The following is a 26,246-nucleotide window of genomic DNA, read 5'->3' on the forward strand; positions in this document are numbered from 1 at the left end:
AGATGTCAAACCCTGTCAAAATCAGTAGCTAGATGCAACTCTTGCACTCAAAACCCAGACTTCACTTTTAATAATTAGAGATATCAATGTAGGTTTACAAAGTGAGCCAATTCCTCCAAGGTGCTGTTGGGTTATGATTAGAGATCCCACAGCTGAAAGCTCTCTAGTTCTTGGAGCTCTGATATTTTCAGTTAGGGACTAAATGAGAAGAGAATACAGTGGCTACAGTACTTCAAATACTAATTTTGATAAATCAGAACTCCTCCAGTCTCACTCAATTCAAGTCAGTTTTAAACAATACTGCAGGTTTTACTGCATATTTAGCTACTCAGACAGGCAGAATACTAGTAATAGCTGCTACTGAAATAAACAACTCCTCTCTACCCACATGAGAGGGAAGCCATCATATTCCCTGTACAGAGAACAGATATTGCAAAAAAAAAAAAAAAGTGAGTAGCACAGTATGCAATAGCAATAAAATTGTCTCAAGCTTCAACTGACTGAAAAGAAAGAATTATCAAAATCCCAGCTCAGCCTAGCTTGTTATTATCCCAGCTTGCTGTCATCTTCCCAATAATTGTCTCACATCTTTTCTTTAGTCACAAAGACATAAACATGAAAAGCATTCATACATATGTGTGGTGGCCAAACAACATACTCAAGCCTTTCTGCACAAAGCAAAATTAGTTCCTGCATCTCCTACAAGTACTTGTGCTGAAGCCAATTCTATTTCTGTACCAGTGCGTGCAGGATGCAGCACTATTAAAGACTTAACATACTGCTTCAGTTTAGACACAAGTATCTGCAATTTTATGTGGTAGAAGAAAGTGACACATTTGCACAGGTATGTTTATTTTCCCTGTGTTTACAGTGCATCAATTGTAATTTTAAACCATTCAGAAAGCACGATTTCATACCAATTTTACATACTTTACATCACAGTTCAACAACGTTAACACAGTTGTATCTACTAAATCAAATGAACAAAATGGCCATGAACATTTACACTAGTCTTCTGTAAACAAGTTTTTTTTTATAAACAACAGTAAATGGAATTAACACAGACCACCATAGGAAAGAGGGATAAGCTTTTCCTTAAATAAATCACTCTGTTTATAAATACTTCAATTCTCTCAATATACATTTACAGACATAGTCGATTAAAAGCTGGTTACCTACACTGCTCTTTAAAAAGAAAATGTCTAGAGATGGACCACAGTGTGTTCAATTCACCTAACATAAGAAGCAAGCATATGATTAGTAGAATGTTAAAAGTATTATTATACTTCAACCTCACTTCTGTTTGTTTACACCAACACTGAGAAGATTGTCATGTTAGGGAACTTTTACTTGAATTCCAGCAAATTACAATCGATCTTGTAGTACACATATGGGTAGTACTCCTGTTGGCTGAGGTTTAAACCTGGAATATCCATAGTTGCCTGCAAATAAATTTTGAAACCAGTTATACTCTTACAATTCAAACTGCTATTAAGAAGTAGCTGAAATATTAATATGTTTTAGAAGCAAATAGGCCAGGTAAGATTTCAAGGTTAAATTTTCACATTCAAGTGACTGTTTAAGTAACAGGTAAAGTTAGAACCTTGACAAATGACTAACAGTATTTTTCAAAATTAAATACAAAGTGCTTTTTCGAAGTCTAAGTAGTTCTGCACCAATAATTCACATCCATTGCTATAGTAAATACATCATCACTACTACATCTAAACACTGCCAGTTTCTGATGAGAATGCTATAGGGTGCTGAATGATCCAAGGCATTATATAAGTTCAGCATCTTTCATTTTCACCTAAATTGTCTCACATCCTCTTTCCACAAAAAGGCCTGGAAATACATTACATTCAATATAATGTTAAGAATCTTTTTTAATTCAGCTAAACTCATGGTATCTTCAGTTACCCTTTAACTACAAACATCACCAATTTTCAATAAAAAGCCAATTAGCAGAATAAGCCTCCCAACAAACCAGTTTTTACACATGAAAATGAGACCTCTACAGATGGAAAGGCAGATTCCATTTTGACAATGATTGAGCCTTCTACAGCAGAGGACTACTGCGCTAACTTGCAGTCTGTATCTTTCCATCAGCAGTAGGAAAGAATGCAGTAAGAAGAAATTACATGTGACTTTTAAACCAGACAGCTCTTCAAATATCTGGGGATGCAACTTTAAACACCATCTGCCTGCAAAAAGTGCAAAACAGAGGCAGCATTTTTTTATGGAGACAAAATTCTCTGTACTGTGAGAAAATGAAGAATATGGAGAGGTACAGCTTTTTAATGATGCCAATAGACTTTGTTTAAACACACTAGTAGCAGTTAAACAGTACTTACATCAATGATAGCTGCTGCACTGCTGTCAAGGTGTTTGTACAGGTCATACAGAACTTCCCTCAGTTTCTTCATTGTTTTCTTATTAGGCTGAAGCAGCATTGCCTGGAAGTTAACTGGCAAACCGTACCTGAGGAAGACAAGTAGAAATGCTGAAATAAACCTTCCTTCATAATTCAAAGCAGATTTTTTTTTTGAGAAAGAATCCTATTGCTGAAGAGGAAATTCTGCTAATTTCCATTTTTGCAAAACCATTCTGTGTCTACAGTTCATAAGACAACAAAAAAGTAGAACTTCAAGCTTAAAATAACAAAACAGAAACCTAAATATTGTTAAAATAATTTTAAATCCTTGAGTATTTAGCATAATTCTCAATGTTACCTGAACAAAGACTACATTTTGAACATTCCATTAATTTACTTTGCTTATCACACTTGGTGGACAATGTAGTTTCTACTTAATCTTCCTTTCTAGGAGTGTGGAAACTGCTGCCAACATTTCAGTCAGGTTCAGCTTTCTTCTTTACTCTTTACTCAAGTTTTGTCTTCACAATAAGGCCATAGCAGCAAGAATGCAAGTTCATGTGATTTGTTTTTTTTTTTTCTCCTCTGCTTTTCTCCTTTATGACAACTGATCAAAAAGGCTAAAAACACCTTGCCCTTTACTGACCACAGTAGGAACATCTTCAACTATAAAAAACAAAGGTCTTTCCTTTGCAGAGCAACTACATCTGTTCTTGACTAGTAACAACACTTGTGGATAGTATGAAGAAAAAAAAGCAGATAAAATTTCTAATTAGAATATTGAGTGATTTAAAACTGAAAAATTTAGATTACAAAAGGCATGTCTTAAAGAAAAAGCATGGATTTCATTATGCCAAGCTATTGTTATTCTGAACTATTCAAATTTGCCATTTAAATATAAGATGCAGTTAGTTCTTGTTACAAGCAGCTCATAAAGTAACCTAAAAATCAGCAAATATGTCTCCCTGCTATTTACAGAGTATCTGTAACTCCGCCCTACTTTTAGCTTCCTCCTTCCCAGAAGAGCAGCATTCACATGCTTCAATTTGGTAAACCCAAGCTAGATGTAAATTCTTACCAAGTCTAGGAAGAAAATCACTATTCAAATCTGCCTCATTACCTTAAAACAGATTCAACAAAAACACGCAATGCTTTCACGTGAATCCATGCAATGAAAGCTTCACTGAAATTCACTTTCAGCCACCGAACCAGAGGCCCCTGTGAAAGAATAGAGAGGGAAAAAAAATAAGCTATTCAAACATCAGAAAAGACTCAGCCCATTATGCATGTTTGAGCAGCTACTCAATATCTGTACCATAATAAAAGACAAGATAAAGACAGAGTTCACTATGGACAGAATTGCTCAAGAGTGTTTTGATATAAAGTAAAGAGACATTTAATGAGACTTCCCATTGTCCCTTCAGGTCCCCATCTCAGTTGTCATGATCTAACTATATTAAAGATCCTTTTAGTAATATCTGATTATGCAATTCAAACACTTGTCCATTTTCAAATTTCAAACATTATCAGCTGCAATACCAGCCCTTGGTTCAATGCAGTGAGGAGCACTTGTGCTGCACAAAATTCAATTATCCCAGAGTAGATTAGCTGGGTGGCAGGCTGCCTATATCATGTCATCCCTACAATGCTTTCTCTGAATCACAACTTCATGAAAATTTTATGTAGCAATAACAAGTCTTAGATGTCTCACACTTCTGTAATGACCACTTTATTAAGACTTACAAACTGTTTCTTCTTGTCAGTTGACAGTCTATTCATTTCTTCTTTATCAGCTTTCATCTCTTCTTCATTGTACTGGAAGTCACGGACCATAAATCTGCATTTGGAAGTGAATAAAATCAAAAGTGTCTGTCTAGAGATCCTTCAAAGCATGAGAGACAGAATGCACACAAAATAAACCTTACTTATATTCTCTGGCTTTGTGCTTGAAGTCATCCACTGCCTTCCTGAACAAGGTGACATTACAAAGGTAGCTGTCTTGGTCCTCAAAGAGTACACTACACAGAAAGAAAACAAACCAAGTGTCAGAATTAACCAGGTTCAAGCCAGCACAGTCACACAGTGCCACAAGTTGTACTTTATTGCTACAAGGCAAGACATAAATGTAGATAATTATACAGGATTTAGTTCCCAAATTAAGCACCTCATACAGAATGTAACTGCTCTTAATTGCTCCCTTCATAAATGATGGCAGTTTACAGTTCACATTCAGAGACTTCATCACACAAAACCACTTCATATGATATTTGTTCAAATTAAAACTTATTTAACAAAAAAAGTAACTGAAGCTGGTTTTGTACTGAAACATTTGTACTACAGTTTTATTAGAAATGTGTGTTTTAAAGAGAAATGAAATGGATATAAATTAGAAAAATACACAAATTAAAAATATACAGGTTGGCAAAACAAAATACTTCTTAGGCTGCAAAGATGACCCCTAGATTTACTATTTTATAATTAAAAATAATATTGCTTATTTTGGGGTTTTACCTTAGGAAAAAAAAAAAGCTTGAACAGATTTAGACTGCTCCTCAATGTGATACTGTCTTCAATACAAGCATTATCCAACAGTTTAACAAGCTGCCTTTTCTCAAGCTAGCCCTAGGCCATGATTTCCCAATAATGAAATAAGCACTAGCAGGTCTTCCAAATGTGAAGCTATCCAGAGCAAGTTCCGATTTTTTAAGTGGCTCAGAACTAGTAGCATCAGATTTTCCTGACCAAAACCTCAGTCTGTCAGTTAAAATTAACCACAAATCGGTGCTTTGTGCTCCATGTGGACTTTACCAAAGTGGTTACAAGGTTGTTAAAGTGGTTTAATCTTGCCCACCACAGCACCTAGCAGCAGCCTGATACCAAGGACCCAAAGAGACAAGCTACCTTTCTTCGAACACAACAAATTTACACTTCCAGTTCTCCATTCTTTGGAAGCTTTCAGAGCTCATATAACTTGTTTCAAGTCCTGTGAATACAGATCTAAAGCTTACAGGCCAGCAGCCAGCATTTGTTGCTTATCTCCACCACACTCCAGCCAGAGGCTGAATATATCTGACCAGAATAGATTAACTCTTCAATCCTCTTACTCTTCTCACATAAGTTACGTTTGATAACTTTGTTAACTCTAGAGTTCACCTGAATCTTTCCTCAATTACTTGATCAGATAAGGTAGACATGTTGACAAGTTTCTGACCAATCTTTAAAATTCAAAGTCTTTCTAGATGAAGAACACTCCTGAAACACAGCACACGCAAATATGAGATTTAGCATTTCACAACTTACTTGCTGGAACGTGGTACAACCATCTCTGCTAGTGTTTCATACTGCTTAACCCAGTCATTGTAATTTAACCTAGAGAATGCACAGGTTATTGTTAGACTTTTAATCTGAGATTAATGGATCAAGGCTTTTTTTTAAAGGTAACAACATTTAATCATCACATCATCAATCTCAGGTGCAGGTTTTAAGAAATATGCAAGACTCAAGAAACACTCAGTTCTCCTCATGCTGTTTTTATAATTATTGATAAATAAACTATAGTGATTGCACAAGTAACATCTTTTCAGTCTTCATGTCAGTTTACAAGTGCAACATTTTTTAAATCAAAGAACTATGAAATTAAATCATCATTAAGTAGAGATCTCAGGGGACCAAATGGAATTAACTGTCAAAGTTAATCAGAAACTCCTCATGCAACTCTGCTCTTTTGAGCAGAGGATTACTTCTTCCACAATTATAAACAGGTTCCCTAGAGTCCTGCACTTGCCTGAAGGACTGGGAATTTTGGAAGCCCTGTTATTCTGTAGTTACTTGTGAAGAGGTTCCATCCTCTCAACAGCAAAAACAGAAAAAATAACAGCAGAGATATTCTAACCACTTGCTTTCTGCAAAAGCCACTGCAAAATTGGTTTTCCTTCACCAGAGGAAAAACGTCTGACAGACTCTAATAGCTCCTGTGGTAAAGAGAGCCAGTGGGCTTTTCACAAATTAGGAGCTCTCTGCTTGCAGCTCCAGTCAAGGGCCATTTTTTCATTTTACAACAGTTTTGAGGGCATCTGTATCACCACTTTCCTTGGTCAAGGGAAAACATGAGGTTTCTGTTGTTCACACATTTCAAATAAGAACAGTCTGCTCCCCCAGCAAGCCTTTCATAGGACATAAGCAGGGTTCCAATGGCACAGACTTTGTTAAGTAAAAAAAAACCCCAAAAAACAGTGTTCAGGCAATCTAAAAACGTGCAGAGCAAAGCAGTAAATAGTTCACTCAGTAAATGATGGAAGTTGGCATAGTCCTAACCAGGATAATTTAATGATTAAGCCTTCTAATGTAAAACAAGTCATGTTTTTACTCAGCACTTACTTTCATAAGGACACCATCTGGAGCATGTCTACTCATAGCAAACATTGAATAAGAGACATAAATCTAATTTCCAGTTTCTTCAAGAAATTCATGAGCACCCAGCAGTCTTTATAAGAAGTTTTTGTGAACAAAGGAACACAGGCACAGACGCTCACTTATCTCTCCTGAGCATCTTAACAGTTCTGTTTGCTCATCCAGGAAAGCCCCAAGCAAATTGAGATGTCATTCTGACAGTATTATAGAGTTGTAAGATCTATTATTTGATTTATATTTCTTATTGTATTCTACTCTTAGGATGAATAAACTTACTTCGGCACAATCACTAATAATGTGACCAAATATTCTGAATCAAGTACAAAGTCCTCTTTCTTTACAATATCAGCAAGACTTCTGGTTAGCAAGCTTCCCCTGCAGAGAAACAAAGCCAGAACAATTACACGTTTAAGAACTGAATTTGTCTGGATAACAGTTTCCAGTGCTTGATAATATAGCATTCTCAAAAATATATTTTACCTACATAATTGCTATTAGCAGAGCAAACAAAATGTCCTTATATGCACTTTATATCTCATTGTCCAAAGCCACTCACGTTTTTATCAGCAGCTCCACTGCTGTGCGTCATTTCCATATTCCAAATACGTCACACACTTAAGGGGCCAACTTGGCTTTTAAGAAGTGATTTAAAATGGCAAGAACCATTAAAACCATTAACTGTGGGTTCTAGCACATGGAGCCTCAGAGTTATAACATAGTACAGACCCACATGCAGAACATCAATAAAAACTTAAAGCAGTGTATTTCCTTGTATTCATTAAAGACCAAGAATGCACACAGGTTTAACGGCGTTCAGCTGACAAACTGCATGGCTTGGCACAGAACTGATGTCTCACTCCTAAAACACCTTGTCATGTACTGTCATTGGCATGACCCATGGCTCTGAATCAGCCAGCAGGCTTGTGCCATCCACTGTAATGGCAGGGTTCAGGCACATTAATCAACCCCATTTGCACAGAATAACTACTGTACCTCAGTACAGATAATCATCACATGTACGTGACAAGACAACACACAGTCCTCGTTTAATTTAATATCTGTGTGTACCCAACAGCTATTGTACCCAACTGTCTCTGCTGGTAAATTCTGAGGGAAGAAAACCCGTTAAGGTGGTGGGAAAGAAAGACTTTCTTATTTAGACAAGACATCTAAGTAGCAGTGTTACCACTAACAGCAAGCTCCTCTCAGAAGTTCCAGAAATTTATGCTATTTGTACATGTTTTTATGATTTCTTAATTGCTGTTCAGTCACAGGTAAGTTAGCACCAACCAGACAGCTGGTAATAAATGTTCTTTTATGACAGCTGCTCTTCAAGACTGATAAACACCTCAAAAGTACATAAGGCTTAGAGCAAACATTTTCTTAAGTTTTCATTATTAGATAACATTCCTGCACTACATTAGAAAAAATAATACAACTTACGCATTCTTTCTTTCCAAATTCTGAAGATTCCCTTTGAGATTATTGTATGCCGAGGCTCTTGCTTTTAGATCATTGTCAATCTGGTTTACTCCCTTAAAAATGAAAAGAAAAGGAGCTGTATCTAAAGAACTGGAATAGAACTTATGTTCAGCTTGCCACTGCTGCTCAAGTAATCCTGGAGGATGGATTAGAGAAGGATGGCTTAATTAGCATGATTACAAAAATGATTAATTCCCAGCTAGACAACTTGGCAGCAAGTGGAAGACTACAAAACAAATGAAGCACTTTTAATTAATACATGTTAAACTGCCAACCATACTCATATCAGTGTGTCCCCTACACAAGGAAGTGTTTTAAAATCAGCACACTCAGTAACAGTTGGGTAACTGCAATGGCACAGTGTTGGTCTGGGATTATAATGCTGCCTACTGCCTCCTCACTGTAGTAAAGAGGTACAAGCATGAAAAAATCCCCAGGGAAAAGTTTCTGAACACTGTCAAGGGACTCTCCCTTTATATAGATTTAGACCACTGACAAAACATTTTGTTTGCATAAAACACTTCAGCTTGGAGATGCAGATATGATTTTGTTTCCACAAAATAAATCTCTCTTAAAAGCAAGGTCATTTAATTAAATAGTGACCTTGTTTATGTTAACACCTAAGTTGGCTTGTCTGTAGCAGGAAGTCCTCAAAAGCCCGAACACTTTGTTCGTTTCATGTAGCAACACATTAACAGCTTGCACCTTTACAGATACAGAAGTCCTTTAGACAAAATACTCTGAAAATGACAAAATTAAACAGATTAGTACTTAAAGCTATTTAAATCCTCTGACTGATACAACCTTTAGCAAAGCAACATGCAGAACATTTTAGCAGGTGTCACACAAGGCATATACCTTCATGAAAACATTTTAATACTACAAGAACACCAGCCCCTCTTTTTTTACATCTGGAGGACAACATAACAGGAAAATTAATCAGAAGATAGTAAGCTAGTACCTCTGTGCATTTTAGCTCTTCCCCAGACTGATAACCCTTTGCCTCTTCCAAGGATCAAAACTTTCAACAACAGCATAACTATGCATTATTAATGACAAAACCCAAAAACCTTTGATACCAAACATTGCCTTTACAAACCAGTTCCATTCAGCATTTCCTACTTGACAATACTCTTAACTGCTCTCATTTGTAGAGTCAGTAGTCTTTTAAAAAATGACTGCTTAGATAAAAACCTGTTACTGCTGCACTGACTGAAGTTTATTGTGAAAAACAACCAGCTTTGCTTCCTACTGAATGTTAGAGAATACAGAACCACAAACCTCAATGCCACAACAGAACTCTTAAAAATAAATTTTTGTAAAATTACCAAATGAGGCAACAATACAAACTTCCTTCTGTGAGTAGAATTGGTGAATAACTCACAAAGGTCATGGCAAAAGGAGGCAGACTCACAATATTGCTAAGGAAAGTGCCAGTCTAACACAGTGAGCCTATCCCTACACAGAGCAATCCCAGATATTTAAACCACTTTGGTAGTCATTAGCCAGTGTCTTGCAGCCATACAGCTGAGCTGTTGCACTTGGATGCATGCCTGGGCTCCTGAAAAGGTTGGACATGGGCACTAAAAATATTGAGGCTGTCTCCTTGCATACGTCTGATCACTAATTTCAAATCCAAAGAATAACTCGATTAAGTGAAGCTCTCAGCACAGATGCCATCTCAAAAGTCTTCTGTATTGATGCTGGGGCTCACAAAACTTCTGCAAATTGAAAGCTGAAAAAAACTGATTAATAGTTTCAGGAGATATAATTTTATTTTAAATGTTTCTGATACTGCTGTAATTTCTTCTCAACTGACAAATCCCCCCCGCAATTGCCATTACTCATTTTGACAGACATCAGAATGTGCTGCCTGAGTGAGTGAGGATGACATAAAACCACACAGGAAATGTAGTAATTCATTATTTGACAAACTTTTCAAATTATTTAACATCAACCTGTCAAGAGGCTTCACAGATTTTAATTAATGTAGCTCTATCAATTTTCCTATATCTTCACTTTGGCATGTGATTACATGAAGACTTTGTCTCTGTCAGGACTCTTTCTGCCTTGGGACAAAACTGTTTTAAGTCCTTTGATATGATCTCCCTGGGGTCATTTCTACAGGAACATAAGGCATCTTCAGTCATCTTCCTTCTCTTCTCTACTTTATGGACATACATCTATGGCTCACAGTTTATATTTTATAAACTATTTGAAATCAGATTTATTACACATTTATATCCTAAAGCTGTTCCTATGGAATACAAGCACAGCTAAACATGAAGCAAAATGGAAACCCCCAACAGGATGACTCAAGCTGAACTCCAGCAGACCTGTTTGTCTACATTTACTATCCAACACAACAAGGTCAATGAGGTCCCTAAAGTAGATGAAGAATGTAAGACAATTGAAGTTCAGGTTCTAGAGCTTTGTTGAAGCAGATTATTTATCTAGCAGACTCTGGGACACAGAATAACATGGACTGAATATTTGATAATTTTCAAAAAAGGGGCATATCTCTTCATGTCCTAGGTTTCTTTTTCAACAAATTTAATTTCTGCAAAAACAACTGCTGCACTATAACTGCTGTAAAAAGTTCAATGCCTCACTTTGGTACCTTCTTCTGAAGAAATAAATATGTGCTAGTGTCAGATATTAATATTTTAATTTTATATCTGTAAGATATTCTTAATGTGCAAATCTTCAGAGCCTTAAGACAGCCAGTCATCCTCTAACAAAAGGCCACACTGCAGGTGTTTTCCAAGAAAACTAAATTACATTTACTTAGTAAATGTAATTTGTGAAATAAATTCAAGATACAATGATAGTCCCAAAGAAAATCTCAAAAATGAAAGTACTAATTGCATTTTCAGTCAGCTTTGTAGCATATATTACAATTTTGTAATTTCTGCAAAAATATTAATGTAATAGTTTCAGGAATCTGCAGTAACAGCAAAGCAGAAGTCTGCCAGCATTTACCACCATCCTAACCCCATTATAGTCCCTACACATCCACCACCAAAGACTGTCTCTATAGTACCCAGAACAGTCTCTTCCTTTTTGCAAGTTATGTACTTCCAGTTAGTAACACAGGCAGTTCCAAGAGCCAGTCTGCAGCTAACAGAAAGCAGGGAAGGGGAAAAACAACCTGAAGAGGCTGGGATGATCTTAAAGCAAGGATTGTCTACAGAGAACTCTCTCACTGTCTAAACCAGTCACTCCTGAGGACCCTGTAGAGGCTCACAAGCAAGTTAAAAAATAAAGCCCTCCATGTACAAAACACTTTACCTAAGTAAAGATGAGGAAAACACATGAAAACTCTCAATGAGCTTTCTTTACATCTAACAATGAAGGCTTATTTCTGCCCTCACAACTGAGTGCCAAAGCTTTCAGAATGTAAATAAGTTCCCTGGTTCACTGCTAACAGCCCACAAGGTTTGAGAACATCAGACAAACAATAAGCTAACACAGCAAAACTGAAATGTAAATATCATTTCCTGGCTATTTATTTGTTAGCTCAGTGATCCTAGGAAACAAAAATCAGCAAAGACTGCATGATGGCCTTCAGAGGGCACTCTCCAAATCCTAGCCACATCCCATGTATTTCTTTGGTTACTAGCTGCTACAAAATCCACTACTATTGTTTGCTGACTAAAACAGACAAAATTCTTTGAGAGCAAGTTTTGTGCATAAATATCCCAATTCCAAATAGGGAAGTTTTATAAAACAAGATACCTTACCTTTGCAATAATTTCTGAAATATTCTTCAAGGATTGCTTGATTGGGTATTTGGCCATATCCCACTGGAACCTTGTTATATAGGTGACCAAGTCAACTAAAATTTTAAAGAACTTTGTTAAGATTGACAATAAAAAGACAACTGTATTATATTCTATGTAGAACTGCTCTAACAGAAGAGAACTGTAACAGACTGGACCTTCCCATGTGTGTACCCTGTTGCTTAAGAAATTTGAAAATAAACAAGCTGTAAATTATCCATGACCTCTGCCTTCAGATATTGGTTTCACCACCTCTGTAGACTGTAAATGACATTTATTACCAAGTCAAGGATGGTTGGAGAACTACAGACAAAAGCAACTACTTTTTGCTCTGTGTGAAAAATGGGTGGGAGAAGGGAAGGTTATGATGGCAAAAAAGGCAGCAATGACCATGTGGCTCCCCTGAAGTGACAGGTTTGTACAGCTATCTACAAAAGACACTAGTCCAAGCCCTTATCCACTCATACTAGCCTCTCTTCCATCAATACAAGCTGTGATAATTCTATTAAATGGCTCTGAAAATAAAATATTGGTTCAGACAAAAGTGCAGCTCTTTACTGAAATAAAATGCACACTGGCACCCCAAGTCCTTCTCAGCAGGGCTGCTCTTGATCCATCCATGCCCCACCTGTACTGACACTGAGGGCTCCCTGACCCAGGAGCAGCCCCCTGCACTTGGCCTCCTGACACCTCACTAAGTTTCAGGATCACTGCCTTCCCTTCTACAGTTTTAGAATACATTAGGATATCATGGTTAACACTTTACCTCCATTGGCCAGAAGATTCTCCTGAACTTTATCTTTACTGTCTTCTAGAACATCAGCCATATATTGGGCCACCTTCTTTACAACACTGAAAATTGGAAGAAAAAGATAAAAATATATTTAAAAAAAACCAATAAAGCCCTAAACCTGCCTTTTGAGAAATACCATTCATAAAACTCATTTATTTTAAATTGCCTGAGACTGGATCAAAAGTGACTGGATCAAACAAGGATGATGACTGCTCTACATCCAAACCTTCTGAGAGCACAAGCTGGGCTCAATAGCTGAAGGAGACCGATTTCTCAGTATTCCACAACTTTATTTAAAATCTCTACTGCTGCTACTCACCAGATCTCAGCAAGGTGAGGCTAGCTCCCTCACGTTGGTGTTGACTTCAAGTGTAAAGTCACTATATTGCAATTTTTTTTAAAGTCTGTTGTACTTCCAAAATTCTAACCCCTTTCTAGAAACAGGTAGAGAGGTAGAAGTCAACAGTAATACAAACTAAACACAGGATAACCCTGACAATGCAATCTGACACTCAAGACCTGCCTTCCTAACTTAAAAGCCATGTATAATATTATTCACATGTGCCAGGCCAAATAGTTTCCTTTTCTAATTAAAATGTCTATTTAAGATTGCTCTCCTTGAAACAGAAGATAGCTCCGTGAGTTCTGGTTATGTGAAATTTTGCTACTTTTGCTTAAAATCACTTTCAAAAGGTCATTAGTTTCTTCAAAATGAATAGGTTTTGCATTTTATTATTAATAATTTTAAGTATTTCTATGAATTAGGAAATTACATGGTTACTTTCTCAAAGTGTGAAAACAGTAATCCTGCTAGAATTACAAGCTTTTACTTCACTTCCTCACCACTCCCTGCACCTGTCAGGCTCAGTTTTTAACAATTCTCCAGGATCCAGCACCACACAGCACGATTGAAGAGAGAATGCAAAATGTTCCACTATTCCAAAAGAAGTTCAGATTATTTTCCTTTTTTCAAGAACAGATACTGATCTTGAAAACCAACATCTTAGCTTTCTTAAATCTGAGCTTGCTGACTACCTGCAGAGGATCACTGTGATACAAAAAATGCTGAAAATAACTTGTGTATTATTAGAACTCAGCAAACGATCACATCATTCTAATACTCTGCATCCTAGTAAAAACGAACTGTTACCTCTCCACAAATGCATCCAGTTTAGCCAGCTCATCAGACAAACCAACCAAAACATCCAGTGTGCCAACCTAGAAGCAAAGATCAAAATGCATTAGCAGATGTATATAAACATACAAAGAGAAAACCAGCTAACAGTAAAAGCTACATCTACCAACAAGTATCTCTCCAGAACTACATAAAATGCTGGACTCTAAGATTTCAGACACCTTGATTTACCAAAGCCACACTGTTTCACTTGTTAGATATCACCCCTGCCTCAAAGCACCACAGGATCAGATCTAACTCTCTAGTTTGGTGCTCAGTTTCAGTTCTGCAATCCAGCCATCCAAAACATGTTAAAACAATGTCTATGCTGTAAATTGGCTGCATTTTTCACAAAGCAGTTGCTTGAGCACTTAATTCACTACTTTAGATCAAATGTGAAATTTCACTGCTCAGGAATCTCAGCACTGGAGGCAACCTGGACATTAAAAACTTTGACAATACCAGAGTACTGCAGCAGTGAGACCAACAAGAGTCTGGACTTTTTGCATCTTGGGTAATAAAATATCTAGCTTGTCTACAAGCTTTCACTCTTTCTTCCCTTCTCCTCCAGAAAAATACCTTCTTCCCTAATCTCATGTATCTAGAGTACATACTTCTCACTGAAATATTACAGGGCTATTAACATTTAACATATTTGTAACCTAGCATCTACTTTCTGTATATCTGACCACTCAAATTCACATTAGTCCTTTTCTGTTTAGTTCTGAAGCAGAAAGGAGCAGAATTACTTAAGAAATATCACACAAATGACTTTCCAAGCCTCACCTTCTTGTGGGCCATAAGCAGAATAAGGAAGCTCATTTTAACTAGTCACTTAAAAGCCTCAGGACAAGCAAGTCCTTAAGCAATAAGACTGCTGTTCAGTGGAGACTAAACCACTGTTTAAATGAGTTTTAACTAAAGGATCTCACTGCTTTAACAGTCTCACCAGGTCCACAGAAGCCAGACTATTTCCCACTGTATATAAAGTATATTCAGCTTCTGCCCCTTTTAGGAAGCACAGCAGAAGCAAAAGAAATTGCTTCTAACCCTGATGGGCCCCAACAGTTTTCAGCAATAACTCCTCTAAATGCTGCAGGCACCCTACAGTTTGAAAGCCATCCTGATTCATATCCAAGGATATCCTGGGAGGAGACAGACATTTGTTCTAGTCCCTATTCTAACTGAGGACAGTCCAAATGTGAACACAAGTTATGGCAGTTTGAAGATGTTAAAAGGCACACTGAAGCACTCTGTGCCCTGGGCTCATGCCTTAGCAGAGACAGGAAAAAGGCATTATGCCACCTGAACTTGATGCACTCAACAGACCAAGACTGATGGCATTTTTCTCCTCAATTTTGTAAGCCTTGAAGGGCTTTCACTGAGCTCCAATTCTTGTTCAAGAAACATCCAGGCATCAGGAAAGACCTTTTCTAAATGAATACATTGGCTCATAATTTTTCCGTATCCTGATGACTGTATTAAACCAAGAATAACTACTTCAGATTTTGTTACTATTTGCTTCTCACAGAATAGTTCAAACAGTTTTTTTTCCATTTTCCACAACACATTGGCAGGTCACACTGGAATGCTCAGCCAGAGATAAACCACTGCTCTAATAGAAGAATGCTACTTCTGGACAGAGAAAAGGCAGAGCAGCTCTTTGATCAACTCCTGTATTTTAATTTGAACCTTTCACTGTATCTCAGACAGAGAAAAGGAGCAGACAATTCAGAAGGGGAAAAAACTTAAAATAATTTTTTAAAAAGGCAAAACAAAACCGTCAAAGGAAATTCTCAATAATCAGATCACAAGTTCCTATTTTTCTTCTCCAAGTAACTGCTATCATCATGAGATCAAGACTACCATCCTCAGAAAAAAACTGCTTTATTTGCTGAAAGAACACAGGTTGCTGAATTTTGAAAACTTATAGTGTGAACAACTAACTTAGAAGTTCAGAAAAAAGATTACCGTTGTCTGAACTATTTCTTAGATCCACACATACACATCAAGAGAAGTCAGCTGCTCTCTCTAAAACATCTGCAGGTTTTAATCTAGAGAAACAAAGATGGTGCAAAACAAACACACTTCTTAGGACATGACACAGGGTTTCCATACCTTCAAGTCTGGAATATTGAACTTTGAGTTAGTGGAAAGGTTGTTGTGTTTTGTAGTTGCTGCGTGTAGCTTCTCCCATGTCTGCTGACAGGTCTTTTCTCCAGGAGCAGAAATCAGCCAAAACTCTGTCATTTTTGTGCCTTTATCTCGATGGCTGTTGATTCAGAGGATAAAGGCAAGATGCTAGCAGAAGAGAAGCAAGAAAAAGAAGAAAAAATATTTGCTATTAATACAGTAGTCAAAGCTTTGCCTGAAGGAAAACATCTCCTTCCACATTGCTAAAGTGCTGTTACAGCCACCGTAAGAGATTTTACCAGAAGTATCATGTGGTTTCAAATTCATTTTTTCCTATCTTCCAAATCACATTTACACAGTTGGAAAATCTTTTTAAACTGCCCGTCCTGTATGTTAGTGTGGGCTGAGTTTGCAACATTAGCACCTTTCATTAGCAACTGCAATTTCATAGAAAGATAACAAGCAAACAATCTAACTGAAAAGAAATCAAATAAAACAGGACCCACATTATATTTTCACAGCTAGATACCTTTTCCAGTCTCGGGAGGTTGCAGTTTATTGCAGCCCCAAGACACAAAGTCTCTGTGAAAAGTCTCTGTTTGAGCCCGCACGTTCGAAGAATGAGTCGGAGTTCTTCAGCTCTCGGTCTCAGAGTTATTTATTGTTCCTTATCTATAAAATTCCTTCTCCTGCCCTGCCGAGGTCCATCCAGCAGGACGATCCCAGGCACTCTGCCTGCCCCCAGGGAGGTGTTATCCCTGTATACAATGTTTACAATTGTTTTCCAATACCCATCACCTATGTTAGACAGTGAGCTTCTACTCTAAACCAATCTAAAAGTGCCAACATCACAGCAGAAGATGGAGGTAGAGAAGAAGAAGAAGAAAGGCTGGATAGACCCAAGGCCCTCCATCTTGTCCCCAAAACCCCTATTCTAAAAACCCCAAAATCTACTTTTTCACCTAGTGATAATTTTATTATTACTACTACTACTTAAACTTCTGTGGCTTTCAGGTCTTCATACAAAGCTGGCAATTTGCTCCATGAGTCATAATCAAACCCACAGGTGTTCTGGGCTGTGTGCCAGGGTCTCTGAGCCCCCTGGCAGGGGTCCCAGCAACTCTGGACACCCAGAGGGATGTCCTGAATTCCGACATTCCAGTGTCTGTAAAACAGACAACTTTTTCTGAAAACATTAGAAAAAATAAGAAAAACCGAACAAATTTCAACTCTGATATCTCTTTTCCAATCACTTTTCAGATCAGGACAGTGTTTTAAAGTAAATAAATACCTAAAATTATTTAAATGCAATAAACTCTAGTTTATTCTTTCAAGTAGCTTTTCCTGGCAGCTAAAAATTTCAATAAAAAGGATAACACTTTCTAGTCTCGGTATCTCTGTTACAACTGCAAACCATCAATAAGATTACACATACTGGCATCAGTCAACAAAGTGTTGGTACTAAATACAAATGATGTTGGTTTATTTTGCAGACAAGCTCAGGAAGTTAAGAGTATTTATGTTCTTTTGTCACTAAGAAGCAGAAACAGCTGGTTGAGAGTTACTGGATGTTTTTAATAAGAGAATGAAGAACAAAATCAAAGTGTACCTTGACAGAGTCTAAATTTTGACATCTGCAATGTCTTCTGTAGCAGCTTTGAATGACTAGAGACTAACCTGTATTTCATGAGCACAGAGTACAGCACTCAATTTTTTTTTGAGGGAGAATGAATCAAATGTTGTATTTGCTAGAATCAGTATGTGATAGCAAACTTAGCCCAAAACAACACACACAGGTCCTTCCCCTGTGTATTCATTCAAGGGTCTTGCAATTCCAGGTAAGACACAGGCCTGATTGCTGATTCTTTGCTCAGCTCCTCAGGAAGCCTAAAGCTGAAGTTTACCAGCCATTAACTCACTATCATGAAGCACAGCCTGGCACAGCAGCCATCCATCCCCCTTGGACTTAAGGGACCTCATTTCCAGCAGGAGATGATGACAGCCAGTCCTGAGGCCCTTGACAGGACACCCTCTGTGACATCTGGCACTGCCCACCAGGCCCAGCACAGCAGTGCCAGACAATGCCAGGGCAGGTGCAGGTAGCTGAGAAATCACGACATTTACAGGACCAGACACACAACATCAGTTATCACTACCCTACAGGGCTTCTTTGTTTAGCACCAGCTGCAGTATCTCACATCACAGGTCTCCACAGGAGTCCATTAATTACTGATGATTTGGAACAAAACAAATTTTCCTCTTATTTGGACTACTATGATGCATTATCTTCCTTAATGCATGCCAGACTTGGCACAAGAGAGATTTTCCTGCACTCCACTGAACTCTGGCCCTATAAAAGGCACAGGAAAGGTTACAGTAAACTTCACCTACTCAGGGAGACACCACTACTGCTGACACACACTTTCAAAGTTTGTTAAAGCTTTAAATTGGTTTTGTCTGGATTTGATAGGATTAGGACTAGAAAAAGTTGTTGGGCAAACTAAGTGGTGGCAGCAGCAACTTGCAAATATCCAAGCAAAAGACAGAAAAGCAACAACACAGAAATCCAAGATCCTACTCAGGAAGACAGAGGGAATGTCACATTCTCATGCTTTCCACAAACATCAGTACTCTACAGAATATTTATAAAATTTCCAGAAGAAACAGTTGTAGCTGCCAGGAATCATTAAGTCACTGGACTTCCCTTTTTCCCTCACCATTTTTTGCCTGTGTGGTTGGTTTTCCTGAAGCTGTGTTCCATCTCTAACAGTCACGGGAAGTAAGGTAATTTCACATTTCAGGTAAAATGGAGGTATTATCAAATACACACAAGGGAACAAAAAGCTTGCTAGAAGAGTTTTAAATGTTTTTTACATGAGGGGCCTTGAAACCAGAACAATGGAGAATACTAAACAAGAAGTGAAGAAAGGAGAAGTGCTATAGAATGGTTTGAAAAACAGATAAAAATGCTGGTCAGACAAAAAAAAAATACATAGAGACCGACTGCAAAATGAAAGCCAAGCAAATTAAAGAAAAGAACCACAGGATAAAGCTGGAAATACCTAGTGTTCAAAATAAAACCTAGAATAAGCAGTAAGAAGGGGTAGCCTATTCACACAATGTACCTCTATGACCAGGACTTTTTCGTAATGTACACTGCTTCATTTCCAAAGAAAAATCTATCATGCAGTACACTACAATCTAAAATAAAACTTACGAACAAGTTTTTTCAGTGCTTCACCCAGAAAAACATACAGGGATGTCAAAACCGAATCTCAGCTACAGCATTATATTTTTCAAAAAAACCAAAAACCAGGGCAAGGGGCGGGGGACAATTGCTTCTATTTAGCTCAACAGGAAACCTCCGTTTGCTGATGCGGCCCAGCACGGAGTCCCTAGAGTGTCACTTCAAGCTCGTTTTCAGAAATCACGTCTGGTGCTCGGCCCCCACGTTCCCTAAGCAGAAGCGGCCCCAGCGAGGCAGCGGGGGCCAGTGCTCCGGGGGGAGTGCCCACGCTTGTGCGGAGCGGCCCGGGGCTGGCCCGGGAGCGGGGGGCGCTGCGCTGGCTCCCCACGGAGCCGCCGGGCCGCATCTCAGGACTGGATGGCAGTTCCCACAGCCCGGCACCGCCTGGGCTCCCCGGGCCGCGCTGTCCCTTCGGCCTCCCCGAGGTAAACAGCCCCGGCACCGGCAGAGCGGCGGCCCGGCGGGCCTGAGGCCCAGCAGAGCCCCCGGGAGCCGCGGTACCGCCGGGCCCGGCCGGCGCTGCCCTTCGTGCCAGGCCCTGCGCGGCCCGGAGCCGGGGGAGGCCGTGCGCCGGGGCAGGCCGGGGCGCTGCCGCAGCCGCTCGGGGTAGCCCAGACACTCGTCCTTCTTTCCATCAATCCCTCCTTGCCCGCCCCGGGCCCGGCCCCGCCGTTACCGTCACTGCTCCATCCCCGGCGCCGCCGCCCGCTCACCCGCCGGTGGGTCACGTGACCCGCGGTCAGCTGACGCCGCCGCAGCGCCGCGCACGAGGGGCGGGAGCAGGCGCTGTGCCGCGGCTGCGCAGTGCCTGCCGGCTGCGCAGTGACTGCCGGCCGCGCTGGGGCCGCGGGTTCGAGCCCCGCCCCGGCAGCGTGGCTGCTCTCCTGGATACCCTGCTATCGTCACAGGCACCTCAGGATACCGACTGCCCCAGGCCACTTCTGATTAATCTGGGCTTGATTAGGGAGTTGGTGTAAAACTACATGTGGCTCAGGGCGGCCCAGGGTCAAGGAGGCTTTGTACGATTCTGCCCTTTGGGCAGAGAAGGATGGTCGGGTTTGAAAGCGCGTGTGTTTGTTCTTGCTGCGGCCAGTAGATTTTCCTCAGATTACAGAAACACAGAGTCATGGAACTATTTAGACTGGAAAAGACCGCTAGGATCATCGAATCCACCACGTTGAATACTACCATGTAAACCAGACTGCCACTGGGTGCCACATCCAGTCTATCTTTAAGCACCTCCGGGGATGGCGACTCCACCGCCTGCCTAGGCATGGACAATCCATTCCAGTGTTTAATCACTCCTCCAGTGAAGAAGTTCCTCCTGATGTCCAACCTAAACCTCCCCGGGCACAGTCTGAGGCCTTGTCCTCTTATTCTACTGCTTGTTACCTGTGAGAAGCGCCCGACCCCTCCCCGAGATCAGGCTCCTCTCAGGGCTCTGCAGAGCGCTCAGGTCCCGGCCGAGCCTCCTTTGCTCCAGGCCGAGCACCCCCAGCCCCATCAGCTGCTCCGCTCAGGGCTTGGGCTCCAGAGCCTTCCCCAGCTCCGCTGCCCTTCCCTGGACTCCTCCAGCTCCTCAGTGCCCTTCCTGAATGAGGGGCCCAGAACTGGACACAGCACTCGAGATGCGTCCTCACGAATGCCCAGTAGAGGGGAAAAGATCAGCTTTGGGAAAACACACAGTGCTGGAAAACAGAGTGTACTTCAGAGATCTCAGCTATGGGAACGTGCTGGAATGCTTAACTGCTGTCAGTCTGCAGTGAAGGGCTTGAGAAAAGAGAAGGCTTGCATGCAGGTGACAGTGGAAAAACATGCACATGAGAAGAAACTGTTGGTGTTTTATTTTGGCACCTAACCCCATTTGTCTTAGCTTAGAGTAGAAATGCTGAGTGAAAAAGAGCAGGTTGTAAATTGTTCTATTGCTAGTTAAGTTGTATGAAAATGCCTGTCATTGTAATTCACAACATTATCTGAAGAAAGCAGAAACTGTGCACAAAAGACAAACTGTTTTGGTTTGCTGGTTGTAGGGAAACAAATAGTTTGTTCCTATTTTTCTTCAGTTTTTTGTTGTTTTTTTTTTTTTTTCTTTTTCCAAATAAGCAAGAGTTGGAACCATTGTATAGCTGTGGCTTGTGCAGCAGAGAGAAGGCACAAATGTGACCAGAGATATCACAAAGGTGACTTCACACAGTTCCAACCCAGTGAAGGATGTGGCTTTGTGACTCTGGGAGCAACTTCAGACCTCTAGTCCTGAGCTCTTCTGCCTTTAAGTATTTAAAGATGCAGAAGCTCCAAACTCTGCTTAGTCAAAGTGTGAATGTTGTTAAAAAAGATCTGGTCTGACAGATCAGTTTTCCTTCAGCCATTTATGTTCTCCTTCAACCACCAGAGGCTGCTGAAAATGTTCCCATTGCTGGAGTGCCCACAGCCCTTTAAAATGCTCTTACATGCTCCTACTGGTACAATTTTGTTAGAGAGGCTTTTCTCATAGCAGTATAAAAAGGCTTACCCTAAACTAACACAGTAAAATAGAAACTTGCCTACCTTAAAAGTGGACAGACTTATTTTTAAATCCCAAATTAACAATTGCAGCAAGAAAAATTTCTTAACAGATGCATTATTGAGTTTTCAATGAAAAATCCTATAAAATTTCACAATAGGCACATTTTCGCATTAGTATTGCAAGGCATTTCCTCAAAATGTGGCAATAAATGCCATATGCAAACACTAACCAGCAAATGCAAGACATTATCTGTGTTATTTTTGGAACAAGATAGGATTTTTTTGAGTGATCCGTAGCTCCAAGCTATCAGATGGAAACTTGGCATCGACCTCTATAAATAAACAGAGTGGTTAGTAAATGATACTCTAAAAATCTTTAAGAGATGAACAGCAAGCATTTCTAACCTGCAAAGTGACAACATGCCTGTAAAACTGCAGGAGGGGATTCTGAGGACAGGGACCTGTGATCTGCTACCTAATGTCCACTGCCTAATGTTATTGGTTTTATAATGGTATTTGCCATTTGATTAACTGATATCAATGAGGTACAAAGCAAGGCTGTAGGCAATCTATAACTCTTCACTAGAAAACAAAAAAAAAAAGGAAAAAGTGATTAGCACAAATCAAACTACCAGGATATTATCACTCTTGGAATAAATGCACAGTACTGGTGAGCTGCAGTATGGTCATTACATGAGATATTGGTGAGAAACCCAAGCCAGATGTGCAATCATTATAAATGCTGTTAGGGAGAAATCTGTAAATAGTAGCATTTAAAACCACAGCTGCTACAATAGGAGTGGATATATGGTAAATTAAACAGATATGTTCAATAGTATTTTTATACTACTTCCCTGTACTATTACTCCATCTGGCCTGACAGGGATATTTGTATGAAGATTCTGAAGCCTGGAAAAAAACAGATACTTCTTCTTTTCTTATGTCTTGAGAAATCTATTTGTTGAAACTTCATTCAGGGAGGAGGGAACTGCTATGTGTCTTTTTGATCTCAGTTATTTTCTGTTTTGATTTTTGAAAAATAATTATCTCTTTAAATCATTGTATAGAAGTTTTGTTCTATAATAAAAATATATGCCAAAAATTACTTTGGGTCAGGTCTCTGTGTAGGCCTGTGTTCAGCTTTGAATATCTGAGTGAGTAATTTTTGTTGAATACTCTTAATATGCACGGGCTAAACACAGATTGACTTGAGTGGGCACTGGGCTGCACAGAGGTATTTGAGATAAAACTACTTAGGATTGAGGAAGCTTACCTGGGAGTTAGTAAGAAGTGATGGGGGCAGGGCTGCCCTTAGACTTGATCTTTTACCAGCTGCATGAAGTGGTTGCACTTTTAGATCTCTAGAGTGAAAATGAGACCACGTGAGATAGGTTGTAAAAGCAGCTGCTGCTGTTTAAATATCCTGGTGACGACAGTAGCCCTACTCAGGGTTAGGAGGGTCCCACAGGATTTTATGTGACCCCAGGCACGTGTGCTGCAGCAGGCAGCAGTGGGGAGTCCCCAGGGAGGGAACCCAGGGCAGCTGCGCAGGAGCCTCAGCCAAGGAGCAATTGTGGGCAGTGCCAGAAGCATCCAGGGCTCTGTCCTGCAGAAACCTCTCAGCTGTGAGTGGGGACTGACATTCCACATTCCCTCACAGCTACGGACGAACGTGGTGAACGTAGCTTTCCATTCTAGTGTGGTGGGTCTTGACATCTCTGGTCATTTTTGAAGGAAATACAGATTTTATTTGAGTTCTTATTCACCAGGTTATTATTCACCTGTTCTAAATTTATTTATTTGATTTTTAGCCAAATTTCCTCCAATTATTATTGCAGAGCTGTGTGTTCTTTGATAGGTGGATGTATCCAACAGAGATCATCAGAGATGGGACAGATTTCCCTTGCTTTTTGGTGTCCTCTGAGGCTTCTCTGATATACTAAGAAAAGCCGACAAACTGACTTGCTGAGGACAATGGGAATTTTATCATCGGATTTAACATCATAATTTTAAATTATTTTTTATTTATATGTCAGTGGGATTATTTTTTTTATTCTGGTAATAAAGGTGGTAAAATAAGGATTCTATACAATTTGCAGGACTAAAGCCCTAAAAATTGAAAGTTATGATTTTAAAGCTGAAAAATATCTGTAGATCAAAAGATAGGGAAGAATAATATTGCTGTAGTTATATTCCAGTATCATGTTGTGCAGTATTCAAATATCTGAAAAATAAATGCAATTAGGTAAGGTCATAATGTTCTCTGTAACATGGGTAAACTGCAATATAAAGCCCCATCCAACAGCTTCCATCAGTTTGGCTGATATGAGAATGAGATAAAAAACACTATTGTTTTCCCAAAATTATTCAAAGAAAGCAGAGAAAAAAAATCCATTACTTTGTTATTTATTTTTCCTGGAGGTGCTCTTTTGAAAGCATTTTAATAAAAAATATCTATCAAAGCACATTGCTCTTCAATCTTTCCTGATGTTGCCTGGGAGACACAAGCCTTAAGATTGAAATGTAAGTCTTTGAAAAAAGACATTTGCAAACTGTAGAAAATATTTTTTCATCAGGTAAGCTTTGTGCTGGAGACAGAAGGTCACTTTCCTAGCTGCTTCTGTGTTTTAAAACTTCATCCCTGACTTTCAGCTTCAGTTCAAATACTTGAGGCAGATAATAAATCTGAATTTTCCAAATTTTTTAAATTCCTAAATTACCATAATTTACATTGAAATCCCCATTTATATGTATTTATGCATATGAACATTTAATTATTCTCCACAATGTGGGCAGCATATTCAGGACAGGTGCAGAAGGATTTAAACCATCATGCCTGAGAAGCTGTGGGGCAGGCTGTACTCTGACAGAGTTGAAATCCGTGTCCAAAGCCTTGTTCCAAATCCAGCTGAGGGAAGCTATGAACAGCATTTGTGATCCCAGTTCCACACTCCACATGGACAGCACTGACCCTGCCTCCCTCATTCCAAACAGGACAGAGTTCTCAAATACTCTGCTGTGATTTGGGAGAGCACCTGATTTATGGAAGGGAAGCTCAGTATTGCCATGGGTCTGTTTCAGAGCCCTTCATTGAGAGTTCTGGTGTAGAGACAAGCTGATGGGGGCTGCTTGTGGGGCTGCTAGGCTGTAGCCCTGTACAGTGTGCAGCACCTGGGGACATGTTCAGCCCCATGGCTGTGCAGCACTTCCATCCACACCTGCTGCATCCAGATCTCATGTTAGTCCCATTCCCAAATATTCCAAAGTCAGGCAGTTCCCTCTTTGTCAGTACACCTGTGCCTACAGCAGAGCCCAGCTGCCGGGCTCAGGCAGCAGAACTTTGCAGGGTGCACAGCAGAGCAGTGCACAGTTACTGATCTGTACAGTGGAAGGAATCTCCAAGTCCAGAGGGGTCTGTCAGCAGAATGGCTGGATGCTTCAGGAGCTGGGGGAGAAGCCATGAATAAGGTCTTGAGACACCGGTGGTGCCAGGTATCACTTCCCTAGAGTTAATGCCTGAACCCTACTGTGAGCCTACACTGAATTACAATTCCATTTAGGTAATTTCATTATCATAGAGTAGTATTAAGTGAGTTATATGGCTGTATATTCTGAAAAATGGAAACCATATATAATCACATCAGTAATAGCAATAATGGGTTGGCAATTTATGTTTTATGACAGATTCAGAAGATATGAGTGATAATAAAGTACCAACTGTTATAACTTGGCACCCAGCTCTAGAAGCAGTCATTCAGCCTAGCAGGATGTATGTCCCTTGAGCCTTTGTAGATGACACATTGGAACAGAAGTTGCTGACTAAAGAAGACATAATACACACTACCACCACAGTAGTTTTGACAAGAAAAGCAAAATCCCAAAATTTGAAAAGCAAAAAAACTGTCCTAGACAGCATTCCTTTAAAATTATTTTTTAAAAACCAGTATGAGAATTCACTGTATTCTCATAAGTTCTCTGTTTCCCTTCATTTAATTCCTTTGGTTATAATCCTGGCCAAATATTTTCCTCATCACCGCATTATGTGAGAAAATGTTTTAGGGCATATTTTGATAATGAACTGCTTGATATCAGATTGCAAAGACAGCTTATAATGTCATCATCTCCCTTCTATGTTCTTGTCTGCTGGTCCTGCCCCACATTTCCTCCCCTTTTGACCAGCATGAGCAATCTGCAACCACACAATTGACTCATGTGGCTGGAAAACAGCCTTTTCCCATCCCCTCAGTTATTTTTCAGTGGAATCAGTTCTTTAACCCAATCTACTCAGTAGTTGTAAGTGTGCCAGCACTTGAAGGACAGAGCTGGTGGGGGAACAAGAGGCTGAT

At 39.6% G+C, this 26,246-nt stretch overlaps 1 protein-coding gene across 1 annotated transcript; it reads right to left on the reverse strand.

Annotated features, from left to right (window-relative positions):
- Positions 1 to 835: 835 nt before the first annotated feature.
- Positions 836 to 20,157, reverse strand: ATP6V1C1 (ATPase H+ transporting V1 subunit C1). The gene is made up of 13 exons (XM_063171502.1): positions 20,072 to 20,157; positions 16,134 to 16,316; positions 13,992 to 14,059; positions 12,815 to 12,900; positions 12,010 to 12,104; positions 8,228 to 8,319; positions 7,061 to 7,159; positions 5,675 to 5,743; positions 4,300 to 4,392; positions 4,118 to 4,211; positions 3,495 to 3,592; positions 2,355 to 2,481; positions 836 to 1,442 (listed from the first exon to the last, which is right to left on the reverse strand). Exons 2-13 carry the CDS (start codon positions 16,263 to 16,265, stop codon positions 1,347 to 1,349), a joined length of 1,149 nt encoding a protein of 382 aa, XP_063027572.1. The 5' UTR covers positions 16,266 to 16,316; positions 20,072 to 20,157; the 3' UTR covers positions 836 to 1,346.
- Positions 20,158 to 26,246: the final 6,089 nt, after the last annotated feature.

This window comes from Melospiza melodia, chromosome 1, assembly GCF_035770615.1.
Source record: "Melospiza melodia melodia isolate bMelMel2 chromosome 1, bMelMel2.pri, whole genome shotgun sequence".
In the NCBI taxonomy this organism is placed as follows: Eukaryota; Metazoa; Chordata; class Aves; order Passeriformes; family Passerellidae; genus Melospiza; species Melospiza melodia.

Bases quoted from the DNA above. Each gene is read 5' to 3' on its own strand.
- ATP6V1C1 (XM_063171502.1), bottom strand. From the start codon at position 16,265: ATGACAGAGTTTTGGCTGATTTCTGCTCCTGGAGAAAAGACCTGTCAG. The intron at 7,160-8,227 runs GTAAGTTGTATT...GTTTCTCTGCAG, and splicing joins AATTTGGAAAGAAAGAATGC to GGGAAGCTTGCTAACCAGAA. The intron at 4,393-5,674 runs GTAAGTTGTGAA...CTTTCTGTGTAG, and splicing joins GTTGTACCACGTTCCAGCAA to TGTACTCTTTGAGGACCAAG.